General features: G+C 32.0%; 2 protein-coding genes and 1 long non-coding RNA gene across 3 annotated transcripts in view; 2 read left to right on the top strand and 1 right to left on the bottom strand.

Moving 5' to 3' along the window:
* LOC127730052 (PHD finger protein 14-like) overlaps positions 1–8,756 on the bottom strand; it is a 44,438-nt gene extending 35,682 nt beyond the window's left edge. The window contains exons 1-6 of the mRNA XM_052238099.1: positions 8,567–8,756; positions 6,297–6,416; positions 5,037–5,200; positions 4,226–4,299; positions 2,918–2,973; positions 1,842–1,942 (exon numbers count right to left, since the gene is read on the bottom strand). Of these exons, the coding sequence (XP_052094059.1) occupies positions 1,842–1,942; positions 2,918–2,973; positions 4,226–4,299; positions 5,037–5,200; positions 6,297–6,416; positions 8,567–8,627 (576 nt within the window). The 5' untranslated portion in view covers positions 8,628–8,756. The remainder of the gene's footprint in view (positions 1–1,841; positions 1,943–2,917; positions 2,974–4,225; positions 4,300–5,036; positions 5,201–6,296; positions 6,417–8,566) is intronic.
* Positions 8,757–9,193: 437 nt separating this feature from the next.
* Positions 9,194–15,527, top strand: LOC127730063 (uncharacterized). The gene is made up of 4 exons (XM_052238117.1): positions 9,194–9,398; positions 11,371–11,459; positions 13,419–13,479; positions 15,332–15,527. Exons 1-4 carry the CDS (start codon positions 9,282–9,284, stop codon positions 15,392–15,394), a joined length of 330 nt encoding a protein of 109 aa, XP_052094077.1. The 5' UTR covers positions 9,194–9,281; the 3' UTR covers positions 15,395–15,527.
* Positions 15,528–16,362: 835 nt separating this feature from the next.
* Positions 16,363–20,522, top strand: LOC127730065 (uncharacterized). The gene is made up of 2 exons (XR_007994953.1): positions 16,363–16,856; positions 20,182–20,522. It is a non-coding gene; the product is annotated as an uncharacterized LOC127730065 (long non-coding RNA).
* Positions 20,523–21,640: the final 1,118 nt, after the last annotated feature.

Consider the following 21,640-nt stretch of genomic DNA (forward strand, 5'->3'; position numbering starts at 1 on the left):
AAGATTACTTCTTGAAATTTTTCAATATTTGAAATTTGAAAAAAAAATAATATTTGAAGAATAATTCTTTTTAATTTCTGAAATCTGAAATGAGAAAAAATTGGCCCCCCACAATTTCTTTTTATCCCCCCCCCCCCCCTTTTTCCCCCCAAAAAATTCTTTCCCTCAAGATATGGTCATAATCTCAATTCAAATTTCCAATGGAGTCGGCAACCATAATTACCCATTTAAATTTACCATAGTGCTAACTTAATCTATTTTATAATAGAATTAATAAAAATATAGTGTCAAATCTTTCATATGGATTTTTTGTAAAAAAAAAAAGATGCAACATTTGCAGATATTTTTACTGGTCTTCCTTTATAAATATGCATTTCTTTAAACATAATTTAAAAACAGTGTAAGGGAAGTAACCAAAACGTTGTATTTGGATTACCTCCCTTACACTGTTTTAGATTATCTTTATTGTTCATTAACCATTACTTTATACATAATTTAAAAGCAGTGTAAGGGAGATAATTTCAATGATGTATTTGATTTATCTCCCTTACACTGCTTTAAATTATGTTTTGTACTAAAGTATTTGTCCATTAACCAGGACAACCTTGTTTTTCCCCCTTTTTTGCCCCTAATTCCTAAACGGTTTGAGCCAACCTTCCTTTTGTGGTATTTAACCTTATGGTCAAATTCAAAAAGATCCATTCACTTAAACTAAAGTTAGAGTGCGAAAAACCAATGTGTCTTCGGACGACGACGCCGGACGACGACGACGACGACGACGACGACGCCAACGTCATACCAATATACGACCACAAAATTTTTTTGCGGTCGTATAAAAAAAAACCATAAATCAGAAACGTATAGTCTAAAATTTTAAAAAATCAAAAGGGAGCTCATGTCATTAGAAATAAACAATTCACCAAAGTTTCTTGCAAATTGGAGAAAATGTTTTTGAGTAATTGTCCAAAAACTGGAAAATCCCCCCTATTTTAATGAATAAAACCCCATAACTCGAAAATGTAAAATCTTAAATTTATAAAATTCTAAAGGGAGCTTACATCAATACTGAATAGATATACATGTAAACAATTCACCAAAGTTTCATATTGAGTTATTGTCCGAAAACTGGAAAATCCCCCTTTTTCTAATGAATAAAACTCCATAAATCGGAAAAGTATGGTCTAAAATTTATAAAAATCAAAAGGGAGCTCATGTCGATAGAAATAAACAATTCACCCAAGTTTCATGGAAAATCCCTCCTTTTTTAATGAATAAACCCCAAAACTCAAAAACCGTAAATCCAAAATTTATAAAAAACGAAAGGGAGCTCACGTCAATAGATATAAACAATTCACCAAAGTTTCATGCATATTGATTAAAGCGTTTTTGAGTTAATGTCCGACATGTTGACGACGGACAGACAGATGGACAGACGGTCAACGGTATACCATAATACGTCCCGTAAATGGGCGTATAAAAATCACTCAACATGAAAGAACTCAAACTTGTTCATTACCTTCTTATGTTATGACTTTATACTATAAAATATCATAGCAATTAATTCAGGCATTATAGAAAAAAGTGTGAAAAACTAATATTTTCAAGTGGTTTTTTTTGTTCTAGATCCACAACTTCATCAAAAATCACTAAGTCGAAATAATAACAGTAACTTTTTGAATATACCAAATATCTAAAAAAAAAAAGAAAGGAAGTACAGAATTTTTTTTCAGATAGACAGATGGACAAACAGAGTGCAAACCTATAGTTCCCTTAGGATAAGATGGTATGGGAAAACAATTTTGATTTGTACGCCTAACAAAATAACAGTTCTACAGACTTACTGGATTACATCCAGCTTTACAAGCATCACAAAACCATGGTTCTGTACTAGCAGACGACACTGTACTGCATGTTGACTGATTCTCACTGATACCATAGCAACCTGAAATTAATCATCTATGCGAGTATTTGGTTACTGCTACATGACATCCCAATGCAATCAAAATAAAGTTTTTAACTTATAAAGCTTTAAAATAGAATTCATAATTGATATTTTTCATCTATATTGAAAATCTTTTCCATCCTATAGCCATGTATGTATTATCATCAGAATGTAATTGTATATAACTCAAGCAACGTGCATAACTTTACATAAAACCCAACCAGAATCTAAAGAGAAAGTAAGTATTCAGATTCGTTTGTTTAAATATGTTCACTTGTAAGCACCATGGTACATATAGTACTTGTATAATATTGAAAGTTTGATAATAAAGCAGGCTTTGTTGTTATCAGTACAAAATTTTACAACTAAAAAGGTTGATAAAGCAATCTCCTTAGAATAAAAAGTTAAATCACAAAAATACTGAACTCCGAGGAAAATTTAAAACGGAAAGTCCCTAATCAAATGGCAAAATCAAAAGCACAAACACATCAAACGAATGGACAACAACTGTCATATTCCTGACTTGGTACAGGCATTTTTCTTATGTAGAAAATGGCGGATTGAACCTGGTTTTATAGCGCTAAACCTCTCACTTGTATGACAGTCGCATCAAATTCCATTATATTGACAACGATGCGTGAATAAAACAAACAGACATAATAGGTAAAAATGTCAAAATAGGGGTACAGCAGTCAACACCGTGTCACAATCTTAATCACAACAAAAACAAACAAATATTTAACAAAGAAGCATAAAAAAGCATATATCACATTTAACAACCTCGTTCATTGCTTACTTATTTTTGTATTTTATTTATGTATAGAATGTCATTTCTCATGATATCACTGTACTTAAACTTATGATTTTTGAAAACATGCCTAACAAAGTTTACCAGATTAGTCTTTGCTACAATTCAAAATGTAACAGCCATAAAAAAAATATCTAAATATGTATATATACATGTATATCTATTACCTTCATGAACAGATACTCCACAGTTGTCACACTCAACAATTTCATCATCTTCTACACTGAAAAGACATGACTTATGTATTATTTTACTGAAAGAACAGCATTCGAATGTCCCCTGCAACAGCACATTTTATTTGTCCAAGGACAATAACTCCAGCAAAAAATTTGGATCCATACTCATTTTTTTAATTTGAAAGAGGTATTGCCCGTACATCTTTCATATCAGTTAAATAGAAATCAAGTCACAAATGTACATTCAAATTTCTATGTCATAAAATGTTGCTGACATAAATATTGACATATTCATCTAAATATTCTGACGAGGAATTTAGGCATGAAGGTGTAAACATATTCCTAGCCTTTTAACGGGGCATTAGCTGTCAAATTCATGTTCACCGATTTGATTCAAATTCTTATATTTGATTTATAACATACTAAAACATATATCCAAATTACAAAAAGTCTAAAATAAACAATTAAAAAATATCAAGTCAAAATCTTCAAGCATGACGAAAAAAACTGTTGAAATCTGATTATTAAAGTGAATTTTCTATGTCAAAAGACCATAACTCTGCACAAAATTATCAGACTGGAACAAAATTCCAACTTGATCTGTAACTTGTCATGATAAAACTTTATACTAATTATCAAATCAATATCTTCAAGAATGACAACAAACCTACCACTAAATTCTACAACAATTTACCAAAGAAAAGGAAAAAAAGAGTTATTTCCCTCAAAAATTTAATTCTAGGGAAAGAACAAAGAGAAAAGCTAAAATTGTGAAAATTGAACTTGACCTGTAACTTGTCATGATAAATCAATAAACCAAATATCAAATCAACATCTTCAAGCACGAAGAAAAAAAGTCTGGAAAACTGATTTGCCGGACTGACAGATGGACAGACAGACAGACAGAAAGATAGACGGAAGGAGTGCAAACCTATAGTCCCCTTCGACTTCGTCGGTAGGCGACTAATAATGCATGGACTCGATAGTATGTATCAACATTTCATGTGTATTTTTGTCTAGACGTCATCTAATTAACCATTGAGATAACCTCCGAAGACTGCTGACGGTCATATATCCCACTATAAACATAAATATAAATATAAATAGATACATACCATGTGCAATTGGATTTTTCTAGGTCTTTGAACAAAAAAAAAATCATATTCTAATTTTTTTTATATCTCGTAGCTAATGCCCCTTTTAACTTTTTTCAACCTCAATGAATATACAACATGTACAATGTATGTATCTCTTTATTTAAGTTTAATTAATGATTAAAAGCATAAACATACTCTTTACCTTACGTCCCCAAGGCAAACACAACATATGGTCAATTTCAAATTTTTTGGTCTTGCTGAATTGGCATTTGGTACCTACAAGAAAAAGTACTTTACTCTTACACATAATAGTGTCTCATTCTCTACTTAATTATATACTGAACTGAACCTCAGGATCATGAAGGCAAACAAACTGACCTCCTTAAATTATTAACTGCTTATCTAAAGTTAAAGTTGAGGCTCGTGGTCTTTCTCATATATATTTGTAGTATTACTATGATATTGTCTTTTACAAAAAATAAACACAAAAGAAAAAGGACCAAAATAAAAATATGAGTTCTAATAATTTAACTTTGACTCAATACATCAATTTTCTATTATTGAAATCATAATTCATTATTTTTATTGTTTAAGCTTCCAAAGATAGTTAATCATTCATCAGAAAGAATCAATTCAAAACAACCAGATCACATTTTGTACCAAGTTAGGCTCACTAGCCTATGGATAGTTGTCTCATTTGCAATCATACCACATTTCCTTATTTTTATATATATTTTTTCTTTTGTAATTTGCAGACATGAATCTGGTTCTTGGCTGCAAATATTTTTGGTCCCTAATTTCTGATAATAATAATGTTAACAGTACCAATTTTACTGCACCAGATGTGCATTTTGACAACTAATGTCTCTTTAATGATGTTTGAGGCCAAAATGTCTTAAAATCCATACCTAATTGAAAAATAGAAAAGCTGATAAAACCAAAAAGAACCTAAAGTATCGTCTGACTTTCATAAAACTGACAGACATCATATTTATAGTTAACAAAACTCTTACATAATCTGAATCTATGGAATTATCTCCTGCATCATCATTCTCTTCTTCATCAATTTTAGATTCTTCTTTATCACTGTCTGACGACTGAGATGATGAATAATCATCTTTATCTGCTTCTGAATCTTTATCATTTTCTCCACCTTCTCCATCAGATTCCTCTGAATCTTGGAATGAATTGGCATTGAAAAATCAGTTCAAATATAATAAATTCTAATAGTAAAAGCAGAAAAATTACCAATGTTTATAAGAAGCTTTAAAAATACATGATTCCAAATCAAACAATTTTAAATTACAATTAAACATGACCGGTAAGTCATTTCTGGATATTCATACAACATACATGTACTTTATTCCAATAAAGGGAAACAATAAGCAATCAGATTTTAATCATACTTAATTTTTTTATTAATTGAAGCACATTTTTAATTTAAGTATGACAAAAAAAAATTACTTTCTCAAAATACAAAAATGTATATTGAACAAGTGTATATATAAAATACTCATTGTTTTGAAGATCAAGACAAGGAAATTAATAAGTATAAGTCTGAAGGATGAGCTGAGTTACTTCAAATGATTGCTGTCATGACCTTCAAAACAGCAGTGATTCTGTTTAACATTTAAGTCATAATCAATCAGACATCATGTTATTATATTGGCATTGCCATAAGTGATATGTTATATATAGTTAACAATAAAACAAAATAAATGTGGATAGTGTCCACATGTGGACACAGATGATGCTCCCGCTTGCATATCATATAGTTATAAAGGGACATAACTGAAGAACGGTAAAAGTGACGCTACCCAAATTTGAACTTGATCTGAGTTTTGTGGTAATAAGCATTGTGTGTAAGTCTCATAGCATTTGGTTGAGGCTAACTTAAGTAGAGAACAGAAACTAAAAATTCAGCAATTTTTCTATTTGTAAACACGCATAACTCTAGAACGGTTGTGTATAAGTTTTATAACATTTGGTTAAGACAAACTAAAGTAAGAGAACGGAAACGAAAAATTCAGCAATTTTTATGTTTATAAATGGACATAACTCAAGAAGGGTAAAACATAAAAATACAGCAAAGGAGGGGGATTTCTGGTGATTTAAAAGGGTAACATCATCATATGATACCAATTGAATACTTAGGGTAAATCACCCACTAACAATTACTGTGAAATATCACAATCAAGAGTGATTATTCATTGAATTGCGTGTACTATAACCATACCTTATTTGTAAACAATAAAAACCACCTAAATAATCACCTGCTTTATGGTCTCCTACTTCAAAATCACTGTCATCATCACTGTCATCTAAACCAAAGTCTACTTGAATTAGATGTTTTTCTACTGGTTTTACTTTCCTCTTCTTTGGATCTCTTTCTACTACAAAATAAAGGTAAAATGTAAACATAAGGTGAAAAATTAGTATGCCTGAAGCTGTAAAAACCATAAAAGGTCCTATTGTCCTGTTGCCAGACTTGTTAAGGTGCCAAAATGTCTAGAATTCAGAGGAACTCAAACTTTTGTGATGAGATGTTTCGCCACGACACCAGTTCGGCCATAGTCCTTGCAGCAACACTTTTTCATATTGTTCTTAACATATATATACATGTACATGGATTAATTTTTTTGACAGAAGATTGTCTTGAAAAAAAGATAAGAACTTAACAAAAATTCATTGTCATAGCGTGTGCATCTGCTCTGAAACAAGAGGACACAAGACTCTTATGTCACACGTTAATCAATAACGTTTCCCTTTGACTTTGGTGCTTAATTATTATTGTAAATTCATTTAAAAGAGAATAGAAAATTATCAATTTGCCATCCATAACAAACTTACAAAGATTTGATTAGTAAATTTGTCTGTACCTGTAAAAAACTTATTAAAAACGGTATCTCACATCCTAAATTTTACGGTAAGGTAATATTGTATTAAAAGCGTGGAAATCACTATGTAATCCGTGTAAACTCATTAAACCTTTAAACAAACTTATTAGCAAAGGTTATCTTGTTAATGTTGTAATAAGATCTCTGAATATTGTTTACATTGGCACAAACATAACTAAATTTGTATTCTTTTCAAATGTTTTTTTGGGATGTATAAATACACATCCACGTTTATTTTCTATATAGAGATTGCTTTATTTATATATATAACACATATTTATTATAAGGTTAAATCCTAACTATCCTACTGCCTGTCAATACTTTTATTTTGGCATTGCACAAGTCATGTCTTCTTTGACTGTCCATGGCATTAAAACACTAAATCACTGGGATGTGTTTAAAATGATTTTAGTCTCTGATGCATGATTTTTTATTATTAATTGTATTGGGCTTTTAACTGGCTTTCAGTAACTGCGAGTACTCTCAAATTGTACTTTGGTGTTAATTTGATATGTTGACACAATTTGTAATGCATTTTTATTATTCAATTTTTGCTTATTTTGTCCCAGGTTATAGTTGTCTTTTTGACATTGTTTTACATCCCCTTTTTTATTAATATTGTATTTATATTGTGTCATAGATCAAATTTATTCGTTCAGTGTATGTTTACTTGTTTTTTGTTAATATGTCTTTTTGATCGAGTTAAGCCATTTCAATTGATATTTTATAGTGTGTCTTTCTATGTTATAATGTCACACTATTAAATGTTTAAACCCGCTGCATTTGTTTGCACCTGTTCTAAGTCAGGAACCTGTTGTTCAGTGGTTGTTGTTTGTTGATGTGGTTCATAAGTGCTTCTCGTTTCTCGTTTTTTATATAGATTAGATCGTTGGTTTTCCTGTTTTGAATTGTTTTACATTAATCATTTTGGGGCTCTTTATAGCTTGCTGTTCGGTGTGAGCTAAGGCTCTGTGTTAAAGGCCATATTTTGACCTATAATTGTTAACTTTTTACACATTGTGACTTGGATGGAGTGTTGTCTCATACCACATCTTCTTATTTCTAATGAGTATGAGAAACAAGGGACACTAATGACTACATGATAAGAACAACAATCTTCTTCACTTTTAAATTAATTATCATTTCTTGTTCAGTTTCTTAATAAGTTCATTTTTATCTCCATTTTACCAAGGGCTTGATTTTACCATTATTCTTATAACATTCATAAACTGATACACATTTCATCAATATTAATATAAACGTATAATTAAAATGTATTTTGCCATTTGTTTCTTAATGACTCTTTCTATAAACATCTTTATTTTCTCCATTTTCAAGAAGTACTCAAGTAGAACCATGGCCGAAACGACTCCAATATATGGCTGAACTGGCAGTATGGCCAAAATGACGGTGGCCGAACTGGGAGTATGGCTGAAACATCTTGCATCGAACTCATATGGTTAGCTATATATATATAGATGTACTGTCAAATGGTGGAGAAAGTGCCAGCATTGTTATATAAAGAGAGCACCTGTTCCACATATGAAAATATTGTTCCTGTACATAGTCATAGGGGGTTTAAAGATCAGGATAAATTTAGATGAGAGAACTTAGATGGTGCGAATCGTTTGGACCAATGCACATACACATTGTTTTGTATAGAAATTCGACACTTGGGTCAACATCTTCTGACAACGTCTCCTCCATGCTACTGGCTTTTGATATTTATATATTGGCAGTTATGAAAACCGGTAAAAATAACAATCGAAATTCGGTTCGATCGTCTGTGATCAGTGTATTTAAGGTTTGTAATTCCACAAGGCTGTTTTCTTTTATAAAAAGTACTTTCATGACTTAGAAAAAACTAAGGTTATTTCGTACCATTGACATTTCGTACCTGCTGACTTCCAAATTTCAACTTGGGACCATGTGCATGCGACCAATAAATCCAAGTTTCTACCAACGAAGACAAAATATAATATAAAATAATTTACACACGAATAAGTTTATTCAATATTACAATAAGGAAATTAATTTTCCCAAATCAACTTTAAGCATTTTTGATTCGTTTCTCTTTGGTAGACAGGCCGAACAGTCATTGGTCCGAAATATGTTGATATAGTCATGAATAAAACGTCTGTACTCCTGAAAACATTTAAAGTTACAAACTAATCGCAATATCATCGTAAAAATTAATATAGAAATAATGAAATTGTCACTTTTTCGACAAAACTTTATTCCTTCCTTTCTTTTCTTTCTTCTGTAGTAGAGATTACAAAACAATTTCCTGTGTCCTCTGGTGGAGATTGTTCTTCACGAATTAACAAACTCTAAAAAGATATATCCCACTTTGCCCTCAACATGGGAGGTGGTGGTCCGAGACATCCACATGTGGCTGGAGAAGGAAACTGGGGAAATTATACTAAAGGGACCTTTATACATTCCCTAAGCAAGAGGAGAGTTCTTCACCATTATTCGGTATGACCTATATGTCCTATACTGGGCTATACAGTATAGGCAAGTTAAACAGCTTTATTTATAGTCTACATACAAGACAATAATTTTTGCAAACAACACATCTATTAAAACCAACAATACAAAAACAAGTCACACTTTACATACATATCACAACATGCTCACATTCAACAAGACCGAGAGTTTATACATAATACTAATAGACATGCTATTTCAGTATTTGAATATCTGCGACACTTGTGACTTGACCAGAGAATATGTGCACTTGAACTTTGACGTCATACAGCAGTGACTTTTCCTCTGGCGTCAGACCAGGGACTAAACTTAATGCTTGCCCAGTCGCCAGATTTTTTGGCTGGGCGAATATATTTTATCGTCTTGATCGCCCAGCTGGCGACTGTAAAATATTTTGCAGTAAATCCCATTTCTACCCTTTCCCCTGCGATATAAACAAAAACTGTTCCTAAAAGGAAACCTTCTTGTCTAATCAAAGCAAGAAAATTAAAGAGAGAATTTCCGAAAACCAGTAAGTTCTTTTTAATAACCCAAACCCGGTCGGACAAGTATGTTTTCAATGTGATGTCACGATTTGACATATACCCCCTTCCCTATTAATGTGATTTATCTAATAAAATATTTATATTATTTTCTAAATGGATTTTTAATATCTTGCATAATACAAACTTTCTAAATGGATTTTTAATATCTTGCATAAGACAAACTAAAAAATAAAACAAATAAAAATGAATATCCAAAATGGGAGATTAATTTCTGTCATAGTTAAAACAATAAGTTTAGTTTGAAATATTAAACTAAGTAATTAGTTAATGATTAATTTTAAAATTTAAGAAGATTGTTAATTGTTTATTTTTTGATGATTTAAGGATCTGCTTACCCTTGTTGTGTCATCTGTACTATTATTTGTCTGTTTGTCTTTTTATTTTTGGCCATGGCGTTGTCAGTTTGTTTTCGATCTATGAGTTTGACTGTCCCTCTGGTATCTTTCGTCCCTCTTTTATTATTACCACAATGGGAAAAACACTTAAAGTATGGAAGATATGTCTTTACAAGGTATGGACGATGTGTCGGTATGGACGACGTGGAAGTATGGCCGTCGCGTCTCGAACGCTATGATTTTTGTGTCTTGCATGCATTTAATGCTGGAACTAAACAGTGGCGGATCCAGAACTTTTCATAAGGGGGGCCTGCTGACTGACCTAAGGGAGGGGGGGGGGGGGGGGGGGGGGCTCCAGTCATGCTTCAGTGATTCCCTATATAATCAACCAAATTTTTCCCACATAGGGGGGGGGGGGGGGGGGAGGGGGCGGGCCCCCCAGGGCCCCCTCCCTGGATCCGCCTATGCTAAACTTTTGAATGACCTTAAAGATTGTAGGCCTTATTCTGTTGTCCTGACATGTGCAGCTCTGCTGTATTCTGGTACCTAAAAGAGGAATGGTTTTTTTTATGGGAATTAAATTATGAAGATAAACAGAACATTCTTTATTAAGGATCTAGAAAACTTCAGTAGCCAATGATCTCATTGGTCTTGTTTTTAAAGTTGGTAATTTAGATTTGCGTACAGTAAATCTTCATAACTTGCAGCATTATGAGTCTTCATAGATATGATAGCTAGTATAGATACATCTAAGAGCCCTAGAATTTTTTTCGGTTTTCTTTTTAATGTTTTTACTTCCTTAAAAAGTGCTAAACTTATTGGCAGTAATTAATATAGACATTATGAAAGAATAATATATTGTTATAACCTGTGACTTTTTTTAAAGCTCATTGGTTTCCTTCATAATTTCTTAACATATGAGGCCATTATGAGGGTACAAATGTATATGTCTAACACACATGATCACGTAGATAGCAGATAGTTGACACCTGCAATTATATATTTTTCAGCAGAATCTTGATATACATGTAATGTTATTTTTCTAGTGAGTGTAATATGTTTATTTGTGTTTTTTTTCAGTTGAAACCTTTGTATGGAAGTTATGCCTTTGCAGCTTTTCTTGGAATATATTTTACATTGAGGAGTTGTATAATGAATCCAGAAACCAAGTAAGTAATCATAAGGAACACAAAAATCAAGGGATAAGTATTAAAGGAATTAGGTATATTAAATTTGAAAAAAAACTAAAACAGCTATTGTACAAGTAGTAAAACACAGAAGGAAACGTTTTAAGGAATTGCTTTGAATCAAGATACTGGAAAAAAGATATTATGAGATAATGGAGCAGTAAATTGAATGTACATGTATTTGATAGTAAGTTGGCTCAAAACTGAAGATGTAATAGGCCACCCTTTAAAAAATTCCTTGTTTGATGTTGCTTACCCATGCCTTGTAGGGTTGGGTAGGTAGGTCCCCAACAACATAAGTTACATGTTTTTAAAAACAACGTTAGAGCAGGAAATCACCTTTAAAAAAAATTTGAAACGATTTGTGTCATAAAATTTTTCGAGTACCGGTAGGCTGCTTTTTAGGTGGATAGGTAGGCAACATCAAACAATTTAAATTTTATTTTTAGCCTTATTGATTTATAATTTATAATTGTATTTAATTCTAATATTTTTGTTGTATATTTTTAACTACAACTAAAAATGAAAAATAAAAGTGGAACTTTATTTCCTTTCTCAATTATATCTCTATTACTAACATGAGATTGTCTTGAATGATAATAAAATCAAAATAAATCTAACCACAATAAAAGTTATAAGTACAAATTGATAAAATAATTTGACTCTTAATTATTTGGATTATTGAAAACATAATTGATTATTAGCATTGTCTACCTTTCAAGGATATAAGTTTTTAAATTAATACAACACTACTAATCATTGTGAGTTGTATATAGGCATTATTAAACTCAAAGAGTACAGTACATGTAGAAGTCTTTCTTTTAAACCTCAAAAATTTGTTATCTGTTAAAGGATATATCCATAAATTTTACAGATCATAATGAAAAAGTTTACATGATATCAATTTAATGTTCAAAGTTCTTGTGATTTACACCTGAGTTGGAGGGAAGATCCTTTTGCATTTGTTTTATAAATAAAAAGATATGTCGTAAATATGTCAGTGAAATGGCAACCTTACCACACAAAAAAAAAACAAAATGTCATTTAGAGGTCAATATAAGGTTTTCAACAGTAGATAAATGTATAAACTCTATACTAAAAAAGTTGTTAATAAATGTACATGTATCAGACATAACTGAGACTTTCAAAGATTTGACACCTACATGAAATTCCCCAAATGTAAAAAAAACATATAGATCCTGATTTGGGATATGCTTATGAACTTGTGGCAACTTAAATATTTTAAAGCGAACCCCTACCCCTTTTAAATCTTAAGTAAACTACCAAAAGGGACATAAAAGAACATATTATACAAAACTAGTACAGGAATATCACTTGACTCTTATCATAATTATATAATAGATAATAAATGCACAAGTACAAACTATGGATTAATGAACCATACCATATCAAAGAATACTAAAATTTACTGCTACCGTATCAAAAAATAATCTATATTATTGATGGTTTTTCAAACAAAAGGGAGTTTCTCAGCTACAATCCCATTGAAGGCAATAGTCCTGTGATGAGATGTAGCAAAGAAACATACTTGAGTTTAAAAGACAATTGATAATCTGTTTATCGATGTGTTCCTAGGCAGTGTCAAGGACGTTAGCTCATGACATCATACATTATTTTCTCTTGACTGAGAAAAACTTGAGTAGTGTTATATGAAAAATTATCACAAAAAAAAGATCAAAGCAAAATGTAAGAAAATAGCAATAATAACAGTTACTGCTTACATGAAATAATGCTTTCCAACACTGTAAAATCAGTGGCTCTACTTAATAGATTTCATACAGCAACATTGTAAACCCTCTAAATTTTATCACTTTATTGATAAAAATGAAATATTGTAGCACAGAAAAAAAGATAATGTAGTATATGTGATGGATCATACTGCACTAAGTTGACTAACTTCTTTAATATTCTTTTACACAGCTTCTCACCTGCAGGAGAAAAATGTTCATCAAATAATCAATGGGGATTCAAACAGTATCTTGTAAGTATTTGGATAATTTACATAGGATTCAAAACAATCATCCACTTCATTTGAACTTTAAATGGATCATTATCTCATTGCAATTGACAATCATACCACATCTCCTTATTGTTATATTGTGGTTGGTGGAGGTGTGGAAAAGGAGATGGACACATGTTTAGATGAACTTTTCCCTTTCATTTGTTGTCCAGTTTAATAGAAATTAGTTCTAATAATTCTTTAAACAGTATTTGGTAGGTTAGATTAATTTAAATCTTAAGAAGAAATCTTGTAAAAATAATACATCATGATTAGGGATGGTAACAAGTACTTGGTTATTGTTGGGAGAATCAGAGAACAAAAACTGCACTAGGACACTTGTTTTTGGATTACGATTGCTGTCAAGCAATCTGTAGACTTTTAGGATTGACTCCTTAACAAGGCTCTCACGTCAACCGTTTTGTGGTTTATATTAAGGAAAAACTCAGATTCTTAAGATTGTGCTGTTTTAAAGAGTAAAACAAACAAACAGATTGAATTTAAACAACTTTCCTGTTGTTTCAGTATTAAGCAGTATCTATATCATATATTTAGCAACATGTCAGAGTGGGTATTCCGCTGTTTTGTTAAAATGGGAGTGTTGTTCCGAAATATATTTCTGTCAGACAAGTACTGAAGTGGTGGTGTTCCTTTATGAAACTTTGATATTAAACTTCCATAAAGAAATGGAGAACCACAATTGACGTGTTGTCCTCAATCAAAACATAATTCTAACAGTTTGTTTATGTAATTAAGCGCATGACCTTGATCTTGAGAGGCAACAGAATAAATGGTTGCTCTGTATTCCCCACACCATTGATTGATTTGCAACTCAAGAGATCCTTTCTGTGTTTTTATTCGCTATTTAGGGTTATTGTTGTTGCATTGTTAACTCGAAAAATGCAGTTAAAGAAAAAAAGTCAAATTCATTTAACATGTTTTAATATGTAAGAAATCATCAGGTGTGTTTATTTGCTATTATTTCTATTTTGTTAAAAAATCGGGGTAGATCAATAATGAACTGATGCAATCAAAAGATTACCTGTGGATAGACTATCCCATTCAAGTCAGGGGTATACTTGTTGATAGACTATTCCATTCAAGTCAAGGGTTAAAATCTGTTAAAATTTCATGGAATAGAAGATTTTCTCGATGTGTCGAAGACCCATTGGTGGCCTTCGGCTGTTTTCTGCTCTTTGGTCAGGTTGTTGTCTCTTTGACACATTCCCCATTTCCATTTTCAATTTTATTGTAATAATCAAAAGACAGTGTCCACAGCAAAATTTAGAAGAAAAAAATTGCATTTGTCTTTGTATTACTAGTTATTGACTTGGTTGGGTTTTTTTTCACTGTTAACTTTTAGTTATTTTTGGCTATTTTTTAAAGTGAAAAACTATATTCCTATTGAATTAAATAGGGAATACATGTGCAGTTGAATTATTTTTTAGAAAGAATACTAATATCAATGGAAACAATGGCGATCGTATCCCTCAGAGTGATCAAGCTCTTTGATTTAAGAAAAAAGATGAAAGTTCTGAAATCTTTTCATAATTATCTAAAAAAATGATGCATTTGTATACTTACTTTTTGGCACAAATGATATTAGTTATGCAAACAGACAACTCCCTTTATCACACAGTACAAAGGTGGCAGAACCGGTCAAATTCCTTGTTTCATTTTTCTGAATATATGATCCAATTAACCAAGGCAATAAAGAACACTAATGAATCAGCCTGGGTTTTGTTCAGCTATATGTAACTTAAATGAATTATATCATTACAACAAAATCTTATTTGTATTGAATCCTCATCTTATATCTGTTTTATTTTTACAGTACTTGAAAAGTGGTAGAGACTATAACAAAGGAGAGGGCAAACCACCAATAGAAGATGTGTAAACATGATTCATCAATAAATTGTGTGGAGTGTTGTATGAAAATTTAATATTTTCCCACAGGGAATATAACATCGAATAGAGAATATTTCAGAAATAAATTGTAATAATTGATTTATTAAAGAAAACCAACTGTGGCTAAGGCTTGTTAATTTTGTTTTCCAGAATTGAATTTTGTATAGTGAGTTGAGTCTTTATTGTTGAACTGTAGGTCTAGTTCATAATTATTCATAATTTCATAGATTTTTTTTTAAACTGATATTTTTATACGACCGCAAAAATTGAAAATTTTTTGGTCGTATATTGGTATGACGTTGGCGTCGCCGGCGTCGTCCGAAGACACATTGGTTTTCGCACTCTAACTTTAGTTTAAGTAAATGGATCTCCATGAAATTTTACCATAAGGTTCAATACCACGAAAGGAAGGTTGGGATTGATTTTGGGGGTTATGGTACCAACAGTTAAGGAATTAGGGGCCAAAAAGGGGCCAAAAATAAGCATTTTTGTAACTTTCAGACAATAACTTGTGTGTAAGTGTATGGATCTCTCTGACATTGTACCACAAGGTTCCATATCACAAAGGGAAGGCTGTAATTGATTATGGGGGTAATTGCCTCAAAATTTTAGGAATTAGGGGCCAAAAAAGGGGCAAAAAACAAGCATTTTTCTAGTTTCTTGACAATAACTTGTGTGTAAGTGTTTGGATATTTCTGAAATTGTACTACAAGGTTCCATATCACAAAGGGAAAGCTGGAATTGAGTTTGGGGGTAAATGCCCTATACGTTTAGGAATTGGGGGCCAAAAAGGGGCCAAAAATAAGCATTTTTCTAGTTTCCAGACAATAACTTGTGTTCAAGTGTATGGATCTCTCTGAAATTGTACTGCAAGGTACCATACCACAAAGGGAAGGCTTGGATTGAGTTTAGGGGTGATGAATCATAAGGGGGTTCAAAAAATTTGGGAGGGGGATTTTTTTTTTTTCTTTTAAAATTTTCCATTTTAAGTTGGTAATTTCTGATTTATATTTAAAAGCAAATAATAATGATATGGTAGGAGATACACACCAAACAGGATGTGTAAATTATTATATAATAAGTATTGTGCAATAGCAAGAAATTTTCAATTCCACAGTATTGCACAATAGCAAGAAATCTTCAATTGCACAGTATTGCGCAATAGCAAGAAATCTTCAATTGCACAGTATTGCGCAATAGCAAGAAATATCCAATAGTACAATATTGCGCAATAGCAAGAAATTGTCAATTGTACAGTATTGCGCAATAGCAAGAAATATTCAATTGCACAGTATTGTGCAAAAGAAGATACTTCGTATAAATTGCTTATTTCTTGATCAATTTCAATGGGGTTTTATTCTTGAATTCTTGGGGTTCTTTAATATGCTGAATCTTACCGTGTATTAAGTTTTTGGATTTTGGGCCCCGTTTTTAAATTGGTCCACATTGAGGTCCAAAGGGTCCAAAATTTAACTTTGTTTGAATACTTAAGTACAAAACATAATTTAAAAGGCAGTTAAGGTTGGTAATTGAAACTCATTTGAATATCTCACCTAAACTGCTTTTAAATTATGTTTATTGGAAATTTGCCAAAAACTTTATTATTAATAAATTCCATTGGAAATTTGCCAAGTACTTTAGTTTAATGAACTTCATTGGAAATTTGCCAATATAAAATGTTGCTGATGGAGCTTTTTTGTTTATCTCACCTAAACTGCTTTTAAATTATGTATATTGGAAATTTGCCAAAAACTTTATTATTAATAAATTCCATTGGAAATTTGCCAATAACTTTAGTTTAATGAACTTCATTGGAAATTTGCCAAAAACTTTATTTTTAATAAATTTCATTGGAAATTTGCCAATAACTTTAGTTTAATAAACTTCATTGCATTTTTTCTAGTTTCCAGACAATAACTTGTGTGTAAGTGTATGGATCTCTCTAAAATTGTACTTGGGGGGGGGGGGGGGGGGGTGCGAAAAGGGGGGGGGGGGGATTTTTTTCCCCAATTTTTTGGGGTTCATATTTTTTTTCTTCAAAGTTTTTGTAATCTTCAATTGCACAGTATTGCGCAATAACAAGAAATCTCCAATTGCACAGTATTGCGCAATTTCACAGTATTGGGCAATAGCAAGAAATCTTCAATTGCATAGTATTGCGAAAAAGCAAGAAATCTTTAATTGCACAGTATTGCGCAACAACACAGTATTGCGCAATAGCACAGTATTGCACAATAGCACAGTATTGCGCAATAGCAAGAAATCTTCAATTACACAGTATTGCGCAATAGCAAGAAATCTTCAATGGCACAGTATTGTGCAATAGCAAGAAATCTTCAATTGAAAATAAATACAAATCTTTTAACCAATTTCAATGGGATTCATTTAAAGTCTTTAATTTTTGGGGGTTCTTACCTTGTATTACTTTTTTGGATATTGGGCCCCATTTTTAAATTGGTCTACATTGAGGTCAAAAGGGTCAAAATCAAACTTTGCTTGATTTCATCAAAAACTGAATGATTGCAGCTGTATGATATGCTGAATCTTATTGTGTATTTAGATTTTTTATTTTGGGCCCTGTTTTCAAATTAGTCCATATTAAGGTTTGAAGGGTCCAAAATTAAACTTTTGATTGATTTCAACTAAAATTAAATTTTTTGGGTGTTTTTTTATATGCTGAATCTAACCATGTTGTTAGATTTTGGATATCAGACCATTCTAGGTAAAATGAATGTCCCATTTCAAATTTTTAAGCTCTTTGACCACATTTATTTTGTGTCAGAAACCTATATTATGTCAAAAATTTGATCACAATCCAAATTCAGACAGTATCAAGCTTGAATATTGTGTCCAAACTTGCCCCAACTGGTCAAGGTTCGACCTCTGCGGTCGTATCAGGCTGCGCTCTGCGAAGCATTTTATTATATCCATGCAAACACAATTTTGAAGTGGGATGGGTATAAGAATCAACTCTCCGTCATAATAAGTTTTGTTTAAAGCATGGTAATGAATTTCAATGAATTGTTATGTAATGGAATAGAATAGAAATTAGAATGGAAACGGGGAATGTGAGACAACAACCCGACCAAAGAGCAGCAAGAAAATCTCCCCCCGGAGGCAGGCTTCAGCTGGCCCATAAACAATAAAGCATACTAGTTCAGCCAAATGGACTCCACACTAAACTCCGAAACATACAAATGAACCAAAATAAAATAAACACACAAGACTAACGAAGGCTAGATGTACACCATATATTGAGATGTGCAAGGGGTAAAACTATTGTAGCCAGGACGAACATGAAACAGTATCAAAGCAATGAAGCTAACAAATAAGTTTGTTTCCAGGTTGGTTTCATCTCCTTAGAAGTTCCATGATCTTCATCATGACTGGAAATTCATCTCCAAAATAACATCAGACGTAAGTTTGTCCTCCTAACAATAGAATCTTCTTTCGCCAACTTAAATAATGTGAATATATATGTTTACACATCAATGTTTTAAACCCACGTTTCCCAATGTAAGATTTTTGTGTGAGGAAATCAAGACAATTTCTAGTATGCTTTATTGTTTATGGGCCAGCTGAAGCCTGCCTCCGGGCGGAGATTTTCTTGCTGCTCTTTGGTCGGGTTGTTGTCTCACATTCCCCGTTTCCATTCTAATTTCTATTCAATATGTCATCAACGGAAATGTAAAAATAAAATGTGGTATAATTGCCAATGAGACAACTCTCCACCAGAGACCCAATGACATATCACAAAGGGAAGGCTGTAATTGATTTTGGGGGTAATTGCCTCAAAATTTTAGGAATTAGGGGCCAAAAAAGGGGCAAAAAACAAGCATTTTTCTAGTTTCAGGACAATAACTTGTGTGTAAGTGTTTGGATATTTCTGAAATTGTACTACAAGGTTCCATATCCCAAAGGGAAAGCTGGAATTGAGTTTGGGGGTAATTGCCTGAAACGTTTAGGAATTGGGGGCCAAAAAGGGGCAAAAAATAAGCATTTTTCTAGTTTCCAGACAATAACTTGTGTTCAAGTGTATGGATCTCTCTGAAATTGTACTGCAAGGTACCATACCACAAAGGGAAGGCTTGGATTGAGTTTAGGGGTGATGAATCATAAGGGGGTTCAAAAAATTTGGGGGGGGATTTTTTTTTTTTTTTTTTTTTTCTTTTTTTCCTTTTTTTTTTCTTTTAAAATTTTCCATTTTAAGTTGGTTATTTCTGATTTATATTTAAAAGCAAATAATAATGATATGGTAGGAGATACACACCAAACAGGATGTGTAAATTATTATATAATAAGTATTGTGCAATAGCAAGAAATTTTCAATTGCACAGTATTGCACAATAGCAAGAAATCTTCAATTGCACAGTATTGCGCAATAGCAAGAAATCTTCAATTGCACAGTATTGTGCAATAGCAAGAAATATCCAATAGCACAATATTGCACAATAGCAAGAAATTGTCAATTGTACAGTATTGCGCAATAGCAAGAAATATTCAATTGCACAATATTGCGCAATAGCAAGAAATATCCAATGGCACAATATTGCGCAATAGCAAGAAATTGTCAATTGTACAGTATTGCGCAATAGCAAGAAATATTCAATTGCACAGTATTGTGCAAAAGAAGATACTTCGCATAAATTGCTTATTTCTTGATCAATTTCAATGGGGTTTTATTCTTGAATTCTTGGGGTTCTTTAATATGCTGAATCTAACCGTGTATTTAGTTTTTGGATTTTGGGCCCCGTTTTTAAATTGGTCCACAATGAGGTCCAAAGGGTCCAAAATTTAACTTTGTTTGATTTCATCAAAAATTGAATTATTGGGGTTCTTTGATATGCCGAATCTAACCGTGTATTTAGATTCTTAATTTTTGGTTCTGTTTTCAAATTGGTCTACATTAAGGTCCAAAGGGTCCAAAATTAAACTTAGTTTGATTTTAACAAAAATTGAATTTTTAGGGTTCTTTGATATGCTGAATCTAAACATGTATTTAGATTTTTGATTATGGGCCCAGTTTTCAAGTTGGTCCAAATCGGGGTCCCAAATTAAACTTTGTTTGATTTCAACAAAAATTGAATATATGGGGTTCTTTGATGTGCTGAATCTAACCATGTATTTAGATTTTTGATTTATGGGCCCCGTTATCAACTTTTTCCACATTGAGGTCAAAAGGGTCCAAAATTAAACTTTGTTTGATTTCATAAAAAATTGAATTCTTGGGGTTCTTTGATATGCTAAATCTAACCATGTATTTAGATTTTGGATATTGGACCATAATAGGTGAATGTCCAATTTAAAATTTTTAAGTTCTTAGACCACATTCATTCTGTGTCAGAAACCTATGCTGTGTCAAATATTTAATCACAATCCAAATTCAGAGCTGTATCAAGCTTGAATGTTGTGTCCATACTTGCCCCAACTGTTCAGGGTTCGACCTCTGCGGTCGTATCAAGCTGCGCCCTGAGGAGCATTTTATTGTATAAATATTAAATTACTGATCCATATTTTAAAGAACTGTGTATTTAAACCCTTTCTGCTGGATATGCAAGTATAGATAAAGAATATTGCTTGTTCCAAATAAGGATCCTTGATTTAAATACAGAGTTGCACAATGAAACTTTAATTGGTTTAGTTCTACCTCTACAAATATTGTTCTGAAATGGTCCTATTTCCTTGGAAAAGAAAACTGCTAACTTGATTTCAGTTCTGTAAACATATTCTTGGTATTTGCAAAAAGATCATTAATATAGCTGTTTTATCAGATATCCAGCAGGTGGTTCCTTATTCATTTTGACTTCGCTGGTCTTGCAAAATGTTAAACAGGAAAATCATTTCCTTAGGTAGGCTCCTGATTGATACATGAAACATTGAAAATTTGTACTAGTCTTTTCCAATACTTTCAAATGCATGTAAATATGTCATCAACGGAAATGTACAACTACGTGTAGGCTTCAGTTAATGAAATACATGTCTTGATTTCCTCACACAAAAATCTTACATTGGGAAACGTGGGCTTAAAACATTGATGTGTAAACATATATATTCACATTATTTAAGTTGGCGAAAGAAGATTCTATTGTTATGTTCTCTTTGAAATCTAAAAGAACCACTGATAACAAAATTTGCATCTCCTTCTGATGGTATAAATGTATACCAAGTGAGAACCGGGACAAGATTCATTATATTGTCTCGCCTGTGGTGAAAGACGCAGTATGCAAGACATGGA

This window comes from Mytilus californianus, unplaced genomic scaffold (genome assembly GCF_021869535.1).
Source record: "Mytilus californianus isolate M0D057914Y unplaced genomic scaffold, xbMytCali1.0.p SCAF_2, whole genome shotgun sequence".
NCBI classification, from domain to species: Eukaryota; Metazoa; Mollusca; class Bivalvia; order Mytilida; family Mytilidae; genus Mytilus; species Mytilus californianus.